Here is a 12,234-nt window from a genome sequence, read left to right as displayed (position 1 = left end):
ATGAAGAAGTTTATATGTTACCCAAGACCCGTAGGTAGAAATGAGATCCAAACCTACATCTGGCTGTCTTATTGGGTGTCCCCCTTTCCTCTACACTGTCTCCCCAAATTTGCCGACATGGAATAGTGAGTGAAATCACTCCTTCAATATTGCAACATTCTTTTAGAGGCATTTCATGCCAATGCTACATCAAATATCAAAGGAATGTCAGGGAAGTTACAAACACAAGAGATGTAAGATCAGAATTCACTTGGAATACCAGTGGTGTGGTCAATGTAATTAGCAGGAGATATTAATAAGCTTGTTGCTTTCCCTTTTTACTTGTAGAAGAGAATTCCTTCAGGAGATCAGGGACAACAGATTTGGATTCTACTCTGTGCTTCCAAATCCCCAGTTCTGCTTGAGAGTGAGACACCCTAGGACTGCGGAACCCTAGAAACAGCCAGCCAAACCCACCTCCACCATGGGGGCTGTGACTCGGCTGCTGCCTGGCATCTTCCTAGCTTTGCTTGTCCTTCCTACTGAAAGTGGGGTCATCAAGAAAGTCATCCGGCACAAGCGACAGAGTGGGGTGAATGTCACCCTGCCAGAGGAGACCCAGCCAGTGGTGTTCAACCACATCTACAACATCAGGCTGCCCGTAGGTTCCCAGTGCTCTGTGGATCTTGACTCACCCAATGGAGACAAAGATGTGGCCCCTGCATCAGAGCCCAGCGAAAGCCTCCAGGAGCACACGGTGGACGGGGAGAACCAGATCATCTTCACACACCGCATCAACATCCCCCGCCGGGCCTGTGGTTGTGCTGCTGCTCCCGACATCAAGGAGCTTCTGAGCCGCCTGGAGGAGCTGGAGGGCTTGGTGTCTTCCCTGCGGGAGCAGTGCACCTCAGGAGCCGGCTGCTGCCTCCAGCCTGCCGAAGGTACGAGCCAGGGACTGGCCAGCCTCTTGTGCATGTGGAGAGATGATGAGCAGGGCAGATGCCACCATGTGTTGTTTTCAAAGTGGGTACCCTGGGGAACTTGCTTCACCCAATAGTCACTATAAAGGTCAAATAAAGGTGGAGATGTAACCCTCTCTGCTGCCCTTGAAGGTGTTGGTTACAAGTGTTTCTCAGAGGAATTTTCAGGTCCCTGAGAAATCTTGCTTTGAGAAACCCATTTTCCCTTAAATACCAGTTTCTAAATTGTATTTAACCAGGAAATCATCCCTAAATCTTAGGAACATGTTATAATTTTTCCAACCCAAAGATTACTCCCTGAAATGTGCTGATACAGCCTCATCACCTCTTTGTATAAGCAGGGAAACAAAGGCCAAGCAGGAGGAGGAGGTTCCTCCAGGCCCTGCCATATGTGGCTGAGTTAGGATTTAAGCCACAGTGTTCCACACCCCGGTGTTCTTACATAGGTGCAGCCTGCCCTTGGCGGTGCAAAATCTGCGGGAACTAGAGAATTTGTTCCTGTTCAATGCAACAGTGAGGGGATGACAACTATCAAGTGAATCACCTTGATGGACTCTGAGTCATTATCCCATTTGCCCTCAGTGTGTATTTTACACTCACAGCCCCTTGAGATTAGGTGTGCTACACTAAAGTTGAGAGAACTACAGTCTTTCCAACAGCTTCATATCAGAGCTGAAAATCTCTGTCATTCAGGAAAAAAAAAAAAAAAACAGAAAATACTTCAACATGGCAAGTTATTTCAAAAGTAGACCTAATCACTGTAAGTGGAGAGAGAACATAGAATGTGCTCCAGGATTCCAGGGAGAGAAATAGTTCATCTTCCACTCATGTTGAATCCCTCGCACCATGTAGATAGAGTCGGTGCTAGTTTAGCACAGGGCTGTCCAATAGAAATACAATGTGAGCCATCTATGCAATGTTAAAATTTCTAATTGTTACATTAAAGAAAAGGACAGGGGATACATATTTCAATCCTTTCTTTTATTTCATCCAATATATAACCAAATTTTATATATATAACCAAATACCCATCTTATTTTCAGCCTGGAATCAGTATCAAAATTATGAAGTGATATTTTCTTTTACACTGTCTTTGGAATCAGTGTGTATTTTACACTTACAACAACATCGCAGTTCAGACATGTCACAAGTCCAATGGCTTCATAGCCACATGGACCAACCTGCTAGACCGGACTGGTTTAGATTCTTACTTGTCAAATCCACTTTTTTTTTTTTTTTTAATATTCGCTTCCTTCCCTTTGTCAGGAAGAGATAAACATTAATGCAGCTATCTCTAGGTGCAGGAACATGGGAGTGAGTGTTGTTTCTTCTCCTTGGGCTCCATAGAGGAAACACCAATCACTCCTGTAAGACAAGTGGAGGATGATGTGGAGCTCCAGGGACTAGACTCCTGTCCGCTGTGACCACATGGCCCTCAATCCCACCCACCTATCAGCCTTGAGGAAAGAGAGGGGGCAAGGAGTTTTGTGGGGCCAGGGCCAGACTAACAGCTGTCCCAGCAGAGTTTAGAAACCACACCTCAGCTGCCACATTTCAGTTCTGGAAAATTAGAAAGTCTTGGACTCATGAGTACAGGTACCAGCTGGAGGCAACCAAACCCTCTGGGAAAGAGCATCACATTGGGCACCGCAGCGGGCTCTAGTGTCCTCCTCCGCCCCAATCTGCCCCCAGGGAGCTGGGCTAGTGGCCTCACTTGACCAGCGAAGAAGCTGAGCTGCAGAGAATTGGGTTCAGTGTGGCAGTTACTTCCTGGGCACCTCTGATGCCCTTGACCTTGGCAAGGTACCAAAGTGGCAGTCCAGCCCAGCATCCTGCATTCCCGCTGGCAGTGATGTTATCCCTGGGGTCTGCGACTCCTGGAAAATTCTATGGAAATTGTAGATGTTCTCCCTGGGTGGTGGAAAGTGGAAACACTACAGAGCCCATCACCACCTCCACCCCTACTGCTGCAGGCACATGAGCACACGCTTCTTTACACTTGATTCTACAATTTCAGACAGGGTGGGCTGGGGCTGAGAATTCCTACTTCCTATAACTTCCTATGAGTCCCAGCTGATTTCACTCACTGAGCGATGAGGTCTCATACACGAGGCAAGCAGGTGGGACCTGGGCAGGCATGACCATGCTCTGCCTGCATTTCATCCTGGCCTTCAGGGACAGATGCCAAGAAATTGGACTGTGGGTTCAGTCAAGCACCTCGTTTCCCCTCGTTGCAGGCCGCCTGGACACCAGACCCTTCTGCAGCGGCCGGGGGAACTTTAGCACCGAAGGATGTGGCTGTGTTTGTGAACCTGGATGGAAGGGCCCCAACTGCTCTGAGCCCGAGTGCCCGGGTAGCTGCAACCTGCGGGGCCAGTGCCTGGACGGGCAGTGCGTGTGCGATGAGGGCTTCACGGGTGAGGACTGCAGCCAGCTGGCCTGTCCCGGGGACTGCAGTGACCAGGGCCGGTGCGTGAACGGGGTCTGTGTCTGCTTCGAAGGCTACTCGGGGGCTGACTGCAGCCACGAGGTGTGCCCAATGCCCTGCAGCGAGGAGCACGGGCAGTGCGTGGACGGCAGGTGCGTGTGCCAGGATGGCTTCGCAGGTGAGGACTGCCGTGAACCCCTGTGCCTCAACAACTGCCAGGGCCGCGGGCGCTGCGTGGAGAATGAGTGTGTGTGCGACGAGGGCTTCACGGGCGAGGACTGCAGCGAGCTCATCTGCCCCAACGACTGCTTCGACCGCGGCCGCTGTGTCAACGGCACCTGCTACTGCGAGGAGGGCTTCACCGGCGAGGACTGTGGCCAGCTCACCTGCCCCAACGCCTGCCATGGCCAGGGCCGCTGCGAGGAGGGCCAGTGCGTGTGCCACGAGGGCTTCGCGGGGCCCGACTGCAGCGAGCAACGGTGTCCCGCCGACTGTCATAACCGCGGCCGCTGCGTGGATGGCCAGTGCGAGTGCGATGATGGCTTCACCGGCCACGACTGCGGCGAGCTGCAGTGTCCCCGCGGCTGCAGTGGCCACGGCCGCTGTGTCAATGGGCAGTGCGTGTGCGACGAGGGCTACACCCGCGACGACTGTGGCCAGCTGCGCTGCCCCAACGACTGCCACGGCCGGGGCCGCTGCATACGGGGCAAGTGTGTGTGCGAAGCTGGCTTCCAGGGCTTCGACTGCAGCGAGATGAGCTGCCCCAGCGACTGCCACGGCCAGGGCCGCTGTGTGAACGGCATGTGTGTGTGTGACGATGGCTACACTGGGGAGGACTGCCGGGATCGCAGGTGCCCCGGGGACTGCAGCAGCCGGGGCCGCTGCGTGGACGGGCAGTGCGTGTGTGAGGAAGGCTTCACCGGCTCCGACTGTGCAGAGCTCTCCTGTCCCCACGACTGCCACGGCCAGGGCCGCTGCGTCAACGGGCAGTGTGTGTGCCACGAAGGCTTCATGGGCAGAGACTGCAAGGAGAAGAGGTGTCCGGCGGACTGTCACGGCCAGGGCCGCTGCGTGGACGGCCAGTGTGTCTGCCAGGAGGGCTTCGCAGGCCTGGACTGCGGGCAGCGCTCCTGCCCCAATGACTGCAGTAACTGGGGCCAGTGTGTTGCTGGCCGCTGCATCTGCAATGAGGGCCACACCGGGGAAGACTGCTCCGAGGGTGAGTGCAGGGCCTTGCCTGTGTGTGGGGGCGTGATGCGCTCACACCCACTGTGTTGGGGAAGTGTGTGCATATGTGTGCACACACATTGACCTTTGAAGGGGCTCTGGTCATAAGCCTATTGAAAACTCAAAGGTTCCGAGAGGCTGTGACATTGTCCTAATAACACACAGCTAAGACATCACAGAGCTGGTATTCGAATCTGCCTAACTTGCCCAACCTGAGTTTAACACTCACTGCCCAAGATGAGGAAGAGAAAATGATGACCTGCCTTGGGTAGACATCAGCCTTCTTTCCTAGTCCCCACTGACACCAAACCCTAGATCCCTCTACTTGGAGGAAGTCAAAATTCAGCTAAATGGGAAGAACAGTGAGATTACATAAGACAATTTTAAGGACAAGTCAGCTAAAGCCTAAACATGAATACCTTTCAGGCAGCCCCTGACATTATCATTCAGTACTATCTTTTACCCTATGGAGTGTGAGCTCCTTGAAGGAGCACCCTGCTGACAGCCAAGCGTGGCATACAGTAAGTGCTCAGTAAGCATACTGCAAGCACATAAGCATCATGTAAGGAGGTGAAAACAGCAAAGACCCATTAACAATCATGTTCAATGAGCATCTTGTATGTCCTTCCCTTGATTAAGCTAGAGAAGAATAAAATAAGATTAAAGGTAGGTAAGAATCAATAAATGACTCTGCTTAATGTGGCCAAGGCAAGGAAGCCTGGGTGGAAGAACATCATCAGGCTGGTGGGGAGGAGGTATGAGTTGGAAATTTGACAAGGTAAGCAAAGTTGAGCAAGCCCCTCTGCCTCATTCACATCTAGGAAGTGAGAGTTGGACCAGATGAGCCCCAAAGACACCTCCAGTGCTAAAAATGTCTGACCTGGAGCTTGGGGAGGGCATACTCCCAGGCTGCACTCTCCTGTGCAGAGGCCTGAATCTGAACTGAGATCTGCAGGGTGGAGAAGTTGGAGGGGCCTGACCATAAGAGTCCTCCGGGTCATATACGGATCTGGAACTTGAACCTGAAGGCCTGTGGACGACTACCCCACCCCAAGATTCCAAGATGGGTCACAGCACATGGTCCTTGATTTTAGAAAATGGACCTGCATTTAGGAAATGGAAGCTGGATCTGGGCTTCTGTGTGTGAGGCCACAGGCAAATAACCTGGAGAGAACGCAGAGAGAATGTCACTCACCCACACTGTTCCTTCTCCTTCCTGCCAGTTTCCCCTCCCAAAGACCTCATCGTGACAGAAGTGACCGAGGAGACCGTAAACCTGGCCTGGGACAATGAGATGCGGGTCACGGAGTATCTCATCATATACACACCTACCCAGGAGGATGGCCTGGAAATGCAGTTCCGTGTCCCTGGGGACCAGACATCTACCACCATTCGGGAGCTGGAGCCGGGTGTGGAGTACTTCATCCGTGTGTTTGCCATCCTGGAGAACAAGAGGAGCATTCCCGTCAGTGCCAGGGTGGCCACCTGTGAGTGAGCACTTCTCAGCAGCCGCCAGGTCCCTCCCCTCACACCAGAGCCTTGGCCCCAGCCCTCACCACTGCCTTGCCTTTGCCTCCATAACTCCATAGCTGTTCTTCCAATGTTACACCAGTGAAGGGCTGAAAACCCACTGAAGCCCATTGAATATGTTCTTTTAAAGAGTGCCTCACTTTCTATAAAACCTCCCTCCTTGTTCTCCTGTAGCCTCCCTGGCATAGAAAATGGTCGCAGGTAGCACTTCACAGCTGTTCACCATGCAGCAGACTTCATTGGAAGCACTTTGCATGTCCTAATCAGCAACAACCCTGTGAGATAGGTGCTATTGTTAGCCCATTTTACAGATGAGCAAACCGAGGGTAGTGGTTATTCATCTCATCCAAAATTGATAGCAATAGGATTTGAGTCCTGGTAGTATGGTGCAGGTCCATGCTCTGAACCACTCTAGTCTTCCTCTCCCTTCTGATATACATAAAAAATAAAAGTGAAAAGTTTATCTATTTAAAAAATAAAAAAAGTGAAACGATGAAGGTTCAAGTTGTTCCTTTAAGACTCCAGGAGCCTTGTAGTCACCTTCACACCTGAAAGGCAAGTTGTGACTAGAAATTGGTCCTTTTTGGCTTTGAGATGGCAGCATTGGCTTAATGCCAGGCACCATGGCCAGCAGCCTGCATACAGTATATTACTCAATCCTCAGAACATTCCCAGGGGACCAGCATACTTACCTCCTCCTCTCAAGTGAAGAAACTGAGTCTCAGGCTACTTTGTGCACAGGAAAGTGGTAATGGTAGGATTTAGATGATATTCCAAGGCTGATTTGAAAACCAGATTTCCAGGTATAACCATATTTAATACGTAGATGACCCTCATTCATTTTCACACTGCCTTGCAGTAGACCGCATCCCAGAAGAACCCTTAAATACACTCCAGCTCTGATGGCCAGATCCTAGCTGTGGTAGGCATCGACCTTGGGGTTTTGTGGAATCAGGGCTGTGACACTCCCAACACCCATGCTGTCAGCCTCACCTCCTGTGCTCTTCCTACAGACTTGCCAGCACCTGAAGGCCTAAGATTCAAATCCATCAAAGAGACATCTGTGGAAGTAGAGTGGGATCCTCTGGACATTGCTTTCGAAAAGTGGGAGATCAGCTTCCGGAACATGGTGAGGTGTACAAAGGCATGGGTGTATTTAACTGCAGGGATCTGAAAGATGGTCCAAGGACTCTGTAAAGTTGTGTATGGTTTATATCAACTTGCTTTCCTTAGTTTTAGGCAGACAACAAGGCTCTATTTAGCACCTTGCAATTTTGCATATGTATTTTACCTAATTTTAATGACTCAATAAGCATGGCTTTTAGGACTGAGACCTAGGCAAACTGGTGTTAGCTCCAGGTTCTGATTGCCTGTTATACTCTTGCAAATCTCTACTCAGAGGCAAAGAAAAGAAGAAATGCCTCCATGCATATATGGGACTAAATATCCATTCTCTCTGGAGAGAGTAAAACAGTAAAACACATGTGAATGAGTCCAGGAAGTGGGTTCTGAGTTCAAGCCCAGCCTCTTCCACTAACTAGTGAGGAGACTGAGAGCCAATCTCTTCTGTGATGCTGGCTTCTTAGTCTATCGAGGGAGGGACAGAGGTTGAGTTTCTGTAATTATTTTGTCTCTTACATTTCATGATAAGATTTGAATGTCAAAGGGGTGAGTAGAGAGGCTTACAAGAGGGAGAAACATACTTGAGAAATGTCATTATCATCTCTGTATCCTCAGCACCTGCAGTACTGATCTGATGTCAAGTAAGTCCTTAGGGAATAGATGAAAAACTAAAAGAGAAATGAATAAAGGAAGAACAAGTGACTCACATCAATGAAGAGGCTGGCCCTTCCTTTATGTCTTACCAAGGTGTCCCTATCTTTTAGAATAAAGAAGATGAGGCAGCGATCACCCAAAGCCTGAAAAGGCCTCAGACCACGTACCAGCAAACTGGCCTGGCTCCTGGTCAACAGTATGAGATCACTCTGCACATCGTGAAAAACAATACGCGGGGCCCGGGGCTGAAGAGGGTGACAACCACCCGTGAGTATCAGCCTTAATGCCATTTACACAATGAGGAAGCTGAGTATACCTTCCAGCACCTTTTATATAGAGACTTAACCAATTAGCTTGTGCTATGTAAAAAACAAGCCCAAAACTTAGTGGCTTAAAACAGTAATTCTGCACATTGATGATTTGGGGTTGGGCTCAGTTAGATAAATTTTCTGTCTTTGCCTGGTCTCATTTATGGATCTTTGGGGGCTGGGATGATCTCAGCCCTGGGATAGCCTCAGCCAGAATGGGGCCTCTGCTGCACAAGGTCTCTCAGCCTCCAGGGATGGCCCCAAACTGGTGCTATATCACTTCTGTCAAAGCAAACCTCAACCCAGTCCAGATTTAAGGGGACATGGATCCATCTCTTGATGAGAGGAGCTTTAAAGTGACATCAGGCTGACACTCTGACAGTGCAATGTAATGCTATCATCTAGTTCTGTGAAGGAGGTACGAAAAACAGTGATGTTACTCTTTTTCAAGAGCAGAAACTTGGGCATGCAGAAGCTAAGTCAATTTTACTAACCACACATCATGAATGTGATCAGGGCCAAAAACTTAAGCCATTGTCTAGTTTTATCACTTTCACCTCATTACCACTCACATTGGCTGGGCTCTGGTTTATGTAGAATCTTGATTCCAAGTCTTCAGCAGGAACCTAAATAAAATGTCACTCAATACTAATGATGTCAGAACTTCTTGGAAGTAGACTAGATTTGGCAATATTAGATCATATGTTGGGGATGGGGAGGGGTAGAACAGGGGGGTTCAAATTTAGAATTGTTCTACTAGGAAGCAAATGTTTTTTAAAGAAAATAAATAGTAATTAAGTAACTCCATTAAATTATTTTGCATTGCCATTTGGAAAAATCTTCTCTAAGAGAGCAGATGTGCCAACTCTTTATGGAATTGACTCTTCCTGGCAGGGGGTTGTCGGAAAAGTTAAATCTGTTGACTAATGACAAGAGAGAACATCTTGCATTTAAATATTTGCACATTTTGCCTAGCTCAGAGCCAATTCATAGGATTGTCTCCTTTATAAGCAAGTGTTTTCCATCATCCTGACAACATCCCTCTGTGGTAGGTGGAAGGCAGGTACTGACAGGAAAAAAAAATCATTAGCTCACCAGAAAAGCATAGAAAAGAGCAAGTAAATGCTTATTTGCTACAGAGAAGGCACACTGAAAATACAAAAGGCTTTTCTTTTCCTTGCCCTTTTCTTTTTAATCTAAATGTGGGGATTGACCATTTTATTTCTTATTATTATTAAAGGACAAACAACCCAATATTTGAAGTTCTGTAATCACACAACTGTGAACGTTGAGGTAGGGATATTTACCTGTTCATTTTACTGATACACCTGAACTTTTCCCCAGGTTCAAGGACCTTAGAACTTTGATGCCCAAATATGTTTGGCTTCATTCCTTTGATCTCTATGGAGCTCCTAAGTGTGTTGCTTCAACTTATGAAACAGTAATAATCACAGATAATTTGCCATGCTGTGAAGGTGTGTCACAATCATTTCTGGGCATGGGCATGTTGTTAGGAGGCACCCTCATGTAAGGGAGGAAGGGTATGGGCTTCAGCCCTCACATCTTCTTGAGCAGGTCTCCTTAAGCCTCTGACCCACCACCTGGAAGATGGGCTTCTGGTCTTTTCCTCCAGAAGTTGTCATGAGAGTTAAAGGGGACAAAGCAGCATGCTCAGCACATGGCAAGCTCAGGACAGTGCTCATCTCTTCCAGTCCGAAGTCCAAAATCTGGGGGTGATCCCTGTCCTTGGTTGATTCCCCACTTCTCTAAGGAAAGGACTGCTAAGGTACCAGCATGTATCACCCACTACTTGCTAGTAGTGATGCAGGGACATGGTCAGATTGCTCCACTTTCGATTGTGGCATCACTGACACCGTGCATTTTCCAGGCTCACCATCTGCCAGCTGAAACTGAAGTAGCACCACCTAAAAATCGAAAAAGAGACTCTGCTGTTTTCTCACAATCGTCTACAAATTGTTCCTCCTTCTCATTCCCTGTATAAAGCCAAATTCCTTTCATTTGACACTTTTTCCTTAACTGATAATGAAAACACAGACTTCCTTTTTTCATTTAGTTAAAACTTAATTTTAAAATTGTTTTTTAAAAATGAAGAAACTGTGAACATCTAGTCTGTCTTCATTTTAAGCATTAACTGAATGCCTAGCATGGTTAATGTTTGTATTAAAATTGCTTATATAACTTAAAACCAAACATGTTGACACATCAATGACAAAGCCTGACTCTATGCTGAGGATTAAGAAAGATCAAAGACCTACTCTGTGAATGCAGGAGTGACCTTATCTAAATTGAACAATACAGTTTGAGTAAACTCTAGAGAAATCTGTTACAAAACAACAAGAAAAGTATGATATTAGGATGCTGTAATTTTAACACTTAACATGAGACACTATGTCATTAAGTGTACGATACAATATTGTTAACAGTACAGGGATGCACAGTGAAATCTAGAGACTTATTATCTCACATTAGTGAAATTTTATACCCTTGGTAGAGGGAGTATGTGTTTACTAGTTTGCAACAAGGTCAAGAAAGCCTTCTCATGAAGAATGACAGATAAGTGAGGTTTTGAAGGATGAATAGGAGTCTTTGGGGAGGGGGAAATCTCAGGAAGAAGAGACAAAGTAACAGCAAGTGCAAAGACCAGGAGGCGAGAAACAGTAAGGTGTTCTCTTGGGGCCCTAAGGACATACTGTCAGAGCAGAAGCACAGGGTGGAGAGTGCAGGAAGTAAGTAATGGGCAAGAAGAAGATGGACATCAGGACACAAAGATTGCAAACTGGAGACAGCCAGGACTCTCTGGCCTGAATTTTTGTTATCCCAAATCAGTTGCCAGACACTGCCAATGCCATTCTTGCCTCACTTTTCAGCTCCGTAATTCTGATTGAGAAATTATCAACCGTCCAGCCCATGAGTTTGTTACTCCATCTCATTAAACAGAAATAAGAATAATGACAATGCAATGACCATTTATCAAATCTCACTTTTCTTGTAATGTGTTGTAGGCACTATGCTAGATGTTATGCAAACATGCCTTTTAATACTTGAAAAGCAAAGACACCTACAAGGGAGCTATCATCCTCCCTACTTATCGAACCGGAAATCAAGGCTAAAGCCATAGTCAATGTACACCTACAGGTCTGGAGACTGCAGGCCCTCTCTGCTCAGCTCCTGCCACTGACCCTGACCTCGGAAAACATTCTGCCCTCTGCCCACCACAGGTTTGGATGCGCCCAGTCAGATCGAGGTGAAAGACGTCACGGACACGACTGCGCTGATCACATGGACCAAGCCCCTGGCCGAGATTGATGGCATCAAGCTCTCGTACGGGATCAAGGACTCACCAGGCGAGCGCACCACCATCAACCTGACGCAGGACGAGAATCAGCACAACATCGGGAAACTGAAGCCAGACACCGAGTACGAAGTGTCCCTCATCTCCCATAGGGGCGACATGTCCAGCAACCCAGCCAAAGAGACCTTCACGACAGGTAATGGGCATTCCCAGCTAATGGTGGCAAGAAAGGAAAAATGGGGAGACCCCATGTTGGAGGCCTTCCTGGCTCCTTTTACAGGAAGAAGTCTAGAAAGGGATTTTCATTTCCTTACATTTTATTTCAAAATATGTGGCAATGTATTCAGTTTTCAAAGAAACATATACCTTAAATAATTTGAAAAGCAAAAAAATGCTTGCATATGTAGAAGATGCTAGTCTGATAATCTCAGACTGAAATTCTAGTGAAAAATGAAAGTTAAATAACTATTTTAATAATAGAATAGAGTAGATGGAAAACGTGAATGACAAAAAGGCCTTCTAACTTCTGAGGCTTATGGCATTCTTTTAAAATTACCAATGCCGGGCCTCCCTGGTGGCGCAGCGGTTGAGCACTGGGTTGCGAAGCTGCCTGCAGCCTCTGAAGCACTGGTTTGATTCCCGGCTACCGGTCGAGGGTCCCACATGGTGAGCAGACCTCTCCTGCTGCCCACC

The 12,234-nt window shown here is 47.7% G+C and overlaps 1 protein-coding gene across 5 annotated transcripts in view; it reads left to right on the top strand.

Moving 5' to 3' along the window:
• Positions 1–463: 463 nt before the first annotated feature.
• TNC (tenascin C) overlaps positions 464–12,234 on the top strand; it is a gene marked incomplete at both ends in the record, with an annotated part of 64,107 nt that continues 52,336 nt past the window's right edge. For all 5 annotated transcript variants that reach the window (XM_084236980.1, XM_084236979.1, XM_084236978.1 and 2 more), the window contains 6 exons: positions 464–920; positions 3,197–4,606; positions 5,838–6,101; positions 7,158–7,273; positions 8,031–8,187; positions 11,468–11,737. In XM_084236980.1, coding sequence (XP_084093106.1) covers positions 464–920; positions 3,197–4,606; positions 5,838–6,101; positions 7,158–7,273; positions 8,031–8,187; positions 11,468–11,737 — 2,674 coding nt within the window. The remainder of the gene's footprint in view (positions 921–3,196; positions 4,607–5,837; positions 6,102–7,157; positions 7,274–8,030; positions 8,188–11,467; positions 11,738–12,234) is intronic.

This window comes from Talpa europaea, assembly GCF_964194135.1.
Source record: "Talpa europaea genome assembly, chromosome: 7".
Lineage (NCBI taxonomy): Eukaryota > Metazoa > Chordata > Mammalia > Eulipotyphla > Talpidae > Talpa > Talpa europaea.
This window is presented reverse-complemented; position numbering and strand designations above follow the sequence as displayed.